Genomic DNA, 5924 nt, shown 5'->3' on the forward strand with positions numbered 1-5924 from the left:
GTGCTATACAGCATGGATCATCCCTTCTTGTAGTGTATAGCATAGCATGAACAGTAAATGAAAACTCATCTGGTATTGGAGCACGGACCATTTTTTCTTTCTCTCTTCAGAACATTTCTTGCTTTGTTTCTGATGTCCCTTTTGCCCAGGGGGAAGTTCCTCCAGATAGTTCCAGATCAAAGTTTATTTGATTCAAGAGGTTCTTTACCAGCCTGGACTCTGAAGAACAGGGTTAGCTGCTCTTTGAAGGAAGCTGGGTCAGATTTCCTTGTCTTGTGAGTGATATTTTACTTTGACCAACCATCCCAGCTTCATTTCTATTCTGTACTCAGATACCCTAGCACAACTTTCCGAAGACAGAATTTGACCTCTCAATTGGATTCTACTGAGGTAGAAATTTACACTTTACTGATTATTCTTTTATTGCTTTTGGTGATGTTAATTACACATACTTTTGCTTTACCTGTTTGAAAGAAAACTTGATTAAGCTTGGTAGGAGACTTGAAGGGGAAGGGATGAGTTTTGATATCAGTCAATCAAATTATTGGGGATGAACACACGTTATAACCTAGAACTGAAAAAATAGGCATTTGATTTTTATTTAACAAAAGATTACACAGGGGCAGAATTTTAAAATTTTGGGGTTTTTTCAAACAAAATCGGCACAGGAAAAAAACTGGGGCTTTTTGTCTCCTGAAACAGTTTACGAGTTGCTCATTCTTCAGGATGTCTGTCTGTTTTGTTAAGTGCTTGATGACGAGAGTAATGCCCAGGTCATGCTTTTTCATGATAGGACTGATGCCTCTCCAAATCTAGGAGATGTAGGCTATTGATAGACATGACCATAACCATATATTAATTCTACTGGACCATTTTCCGTATCCACAAAATCTTTCCATCCCTGGGCTTTTTGATCCTTAAAACTAGACTCATTGTCCCTCACCGTTTCTAGAGAGGTTCTTTGTCAAGTTGCAACTGTGGGGTAGTTTGGAAAATGTAGGAAATTTCCTAGGACACCTAGGAAATCCTGAGGTCTTTGGAAGTGTCAAGTGTTTTCTTTCAGATTTTGCGTACCACTGCTTCATACGTAGTGTCTGATTATGCTGTGGTTTTTCTGTTAGTACACTTCTGGACAGACTGGCATTACAATATTCATGAGACAGTATAGTTCTTCCTCAAGCTCCTTGGCTTACTGGGAAAATGGACCCCTATGTCTTTGTCCTATAGCAAAGACAAAGCTGATCAGCTTCTCTGATTGCCTGACCCTGAGGGGGTGCATGGCTGTGTCCTGGGTCTTTGGGGTGTGAAAAGGAATATCCTTTGGCTTTTCTGACTGAAGAGGCTGCTTTTGCACCGGTTCCTGTGAGGGTCCATGGGGCTTTTGGAGTCCTGTCCCCAAATGTGTCTGGACATGGGGTGTAGGGAAAGAGCAGATGGGAGGCTTGTTGTATTCTCCTTTACTCCTAAATGCATTGATGTCTGTTTGTTCCGGTTTTGAATTTTTGAAGATTGTTGAGAAATTTGTATTTCTTAACATCTTTGTGTTTTTTTAACTTACCACTGATTGTATTCCTCCCATTATAAAGGAATTAGTTTCTACTTACCTGAGAAAATCAGTAATTGGAATTAAAGAATGGGATGAGGAGGATTGATAAGAACTTAGAACAAGAGTATGTAAAAATAAAATTTTTATTACATAAATTTTGTATTGAATTTTATTTTAGCAATAAAAAGCAAATTCAGCAGTTCAACAATTTCAGCAAATTCCATGTGATTTCTTTTCCTAGGGCTGGACTCATCACTGAGACATATTAGACAGCAACCAAAGATATGCTTCTATGTTTTTGTAAGAAACCAAGATAAACCTGGAAGGCATAATGGGACCCCTTCCAAATATCTATGTCTTTGCTTGTGTCTTTACATTCATACTATGGAATAATATCCAGCCAACTGTGGAAAATGAATTTATTTCAAATTATTCAAGCAGTTTGCTAACTAATGTTCCAAAAAACATTCCAGTCCATACTCATGTGTTAGATTTATCACATAATAGGATCTCTGGACTTAGTATCTCAGAATTTATTTCTCTTTCTGACCTTCAAGTATTAAATCTTTCTCATAATCTAATTACGGAGCTTGACTTCAGTGTCTTCATTTTTAATGAAGATTTAGAATACTTAGATTTATCTCATAATAACATTTTGAAAGTTTACTGTCAAACTCTTGCATATCTTAGACATTTAGATCTTTCTTTCAATAAGTTTACTGCCCTGCCCATCTGTCAGGAATTCGGGAACATGTTTCAGTTGGAGTACTTAGGATTAAGTGCCACGATGATACGAAGGTCAGACTTCAGGTATATCATACGTTTGCAGCTACACACTGTCTTCCTAACCTTAGAAGACTTTTCTCTGTATGAGCCTCGGAGTCTGACAGCCTTGAATACAAGGAGCCTCCATATTGTTTTTGCAGCAAACCAAAACTTCAGTTTTTCCCTCTTGTATGATGGAATGAGCACTTCAGAAAGCTTAAAAATAGTTAACTTAAGATATAACTTGAGCAACAAAGATTTCCCCTCTCCTCCTTTAACGCTTCTGAAGAAAATCAAGACAACAGCTCTGATGCTTGACACTGTGGACTTACAATGGGCTATCATTTTGCAAATTTTCCTGTTTATTTGGTGTTCACCTGTGGAGCATTTGACTGTGAGAAATTTGACTTTTCGGGGACCACTGGGGGAGCTGACTGAGTATGAATTTCTACCCGTATTAAGCTCTCTGGAACAACTGATATCTTTGGGTGGCTCCATGAAAGTGCTAACTTTGGAGCATGTTCGTAATAAAGTTTTTTATTTCAACCAGGAGATTCTATACCGACAGTTTTCAGAGATGAATATTGCCAGTTTGACAATATATGATGCATATATGCCACACATGCTTTGCCCCAATAGAACAAGCTCATTTCAGTATTTAAATTTTTCTCACAATGCCCTGACGGATGAATTGTTCCAGAATTGTGGTACTCTGACAGATCTGAAATTACTTATTTTGGAGAGGAATAAATTTGAGAGCCTTTCCAAGGTAAGCTTCATGACCAGCCGTATGAAATTGCTGAAATATTTGGACATGAGCAACAACTTGCTGAGTCACGATGCAGCTGACGTGCAATGCCGGTGGGCTGAGTCTCTGACAGAGTTGGACCTGTCCTCAAATCAGTTGACGGATTCCGTGTTTGAGTGCTTGCCAGTCAACATCAAAAAACTCAACCTACAAAACAATCAGATCACCAGTGTCGCCAAGGGGATGGCTGAGCTGAAATCGCTGGAGGAGCTGAACCTGGCATCGAACAGGCTGGCTGACCTGCCGGGGTGCAGTGGCTTTATGTCCCTGGAGTTCCTGAACACAGAGATGAATTTGATCCTCACCCCATCTGCCGACTTCTTCCAGAGCTGCCCAAGGGTCAAGGAGCTACAAGCCAGGCACAACCCGTTCAAGTGTTCCTGTGAACTGCAAGACTTTATTCGTCTGGCGAGGCAGTCTGGGGGGAAGCTGGCTGGCTGGCCGGCGGCATATGTGTGCGAGTACCCGGAAGACTTGCGAGGAACGCAGCTGAAGGACTTCCACCTGACTGAACTGGCTTGCAACACGATGCTCTTGCTCGTGACAGCTCTGCTGCTGACGCTGGTGCTGGTGGCTGTCGTGGCCTTTCTGTGCATCTACCTGGATGTGCCGTGGTACGTGCAGATGACGTGGCAGTGGACGCAGACGAAGCGGAGAGCTTGGCACAACCACCCCGAAGAGCAGGAGACCGTTCTGCAGTTTCATGCGTTCATTTCCTACAGCGAGCGCGATTCATTGTGGGTGAAGAACGAGCTGATCCCGAACCTGGAGAAGGGGGAGGGCTGCGTACAACTGTGCCAGCACGAGAGAAACTTTATCCCTGGCAAGAGCATTGTGGAGAACATCATTAACTGCATTGAGAAGAGCTACAAGTCGATCTTTGTGTTGTCTCCCAACTTTGTGCAGAGCGAGTGGTGTCACTATGAGCTGTACTTTGCCCATCACAAATTATTCAGTGAGAATTCCAACAGCTTAATCCTCATTTTACTGGAGCCGATCCCTCCGCATATTGTCCCCGCGAGGTATCACAAGCTGAAGGCTCTCATGGCAAAGCGAACCTACCTGGAGTGGCCGAAGGAGAGGAGCAAGCGTGCCCTTTTCTGGGCTAACCTGAGGGCAGCTATTAGCATTAACCTGCCAATATCCTTTGAAGAAAATGAGGAGCAGAGTGATGTTACTTCTACTAGTAGTGTAAGTGAGTATGTGAATAGCTGACTTGAGTGTCTTGCATTAAATTATGTTAATCAAACTTCTATAGTTTTTTAGAGAATTCCTTGTTTATAGTAAAATGTGATACATACAGAAATTGCTATTTCTTATTCTAGTCATGAAAGTAGTCAGAAGTCTCCTGTATTTGCCCATCATCAACAAAGGGAAGAAGAGAGAAATATTCATATTGATTATTCTGATTTTTGTAGGCTTGGGTTGCCTTTATTTTGGACTTTTCCCATTGATTCTAGCCATATTTGAAAGCAATAAAGGTTGTAGTTGGTTCAATGTCACCAGGACTGCCAAGGCATGCATTTAGTCTTTGTTCTGACACGGATGTTGTGTGGTTAAGGTGGAAGGGATCTGCTTCCTTGGATTTAATTAAATAAAGAAGAAGAAAACTCTTGTTTAAGTCCTTTCCTGTACTTTGGTGTAGTAGATGTCAAAGGTACAGTATCCCGACACCTTCAGACCTCAGTGGGACTTCTTATGAGTCTGTTTTCCCTTCCTGAAAGTCTTTCCCTTCATCACAGACAGAGACTTTTCTCGGTAAGAGCTCAAAGTTGGAGCCGTTAATCCCTGTTTAATATTCTTCCTTTGCTGTACTAAACTTGTACTAAACTAGTACTTGTACTACACTTGCCTAGATTTACCTACCAAGTCATGATTTCATAGAATTTGCTATTCGTTATCTTCAAAATAATAGTTAATAACTGAACTTATGAAATTTTTATAGTATTATAATATTGCTGCTTTCTGCTATGATCATATCAAGCTATATTAGGTTGCTTGTTTTTCCTGTTTTCTAAAATGTAGTTATATATTTCAGGAAAATATTTTTCTTATTATGAACTCATAAGACAAATGAGATGCCTCAATCTATCACCGTTTCATTACAAAAATTTCCCTCAGTTGTGCCGCTGTAATTCTTCTGTTAAATTATAAAATATATTTTATTGCTATCTCTCTGCAGCAGCTAATAAGTAACCTACATGATAATGTATTCTTATAGGTATTTAGAATATGTTTTACGTGATAATAACGGGAAACTCCCTCGTATTTATAGAAAATTGGCAATGTTGCAAATGAACAGTAGGAAACAGAATTTGCACAACCATTGAGAAAGAGTGGTATTACCAGAACTGTCACTGAATTAGGTCATTTATGAAGTATTTAAACTCAGAAGCTTGATGTTTGGAGGTAAATCCCCTTTTATCTCACAACTTTCACTGAACTGTTACCTTGCCCTTTTAGTAGCAGGTGCTGAGGGTCATCATGCAGGTTAAAAAGGAGCAATTTTCATTGGGAAGTAACTTCTCTGCTAAAATCAAACTGATTAAACTAATGGCATTTGTTGATAGGAGACATCTAATCATTTGCTGTGCTTGGATTTAATTTGACAAGCTAATAAACCTCTCATTTTTTATCTGTTACTAAATTTCCTGGTTGTGCTGGTTTTGCCTGGGATAGAGTTAATTTTCTTCATAGTAGCTAGTACGGAACTATGTGGATTTGTGCTGGAAACAGTGTTGATAACACAGAGATGTTTTAGTTACTGCTGAGCAGTGCTTACACGGAGTCAAGGCCTTTTCTGCC

At 40.1% G+C, this 5924-nt stretch overlaps 1 protein-coding gene across 1 annotated transcript; it reads left to right on the forward strand.

Annotated features, from left to right (window-relative positions):
• Positions 1–1877: 1877 nt before the first annotated feature.
• On the forward strand, positions 1878–4334 carry LOC103899663 (toll-like receptor 6). The gene has a single exon (XM_009280175.1). It carries the CDS (start codon positions 1878–1880, stop codon positions 4332–4334), a length of 2457 nt encoding a protein of 818 aa, XP_009278450.1.
• The last annotated feature ends 1590 nt before the right edge of the window (positions 4335–5924 follow it).

The sequence above is a fragment of the Aptenodytes forsteri genome, unplaced genomic scaffold (genome assembly GCF_000699145.1).
Source record: "Aptenodytes forsteri isolate BGI_AS27 unplaced genomic scaffold, ASM69914v1 Scaffold35, whole genome shotgun sequence".
NCBI lineage: Eukaryota > Metazoa > Chordata > Aves > Sphenisciformes > Spheniscidae > Aptenodytes > Aptenodytes forsteri.

Bases quoted from the DNA above. Each gene is read 5' to 3' on its own strand.
- LOC103899663 (XM_009280175.1), top strand. From the start codon at position 1,878: ATGGGACCCCTTCCAAATATCTATGTCTTTGCTTGTGTCTTTACATTC.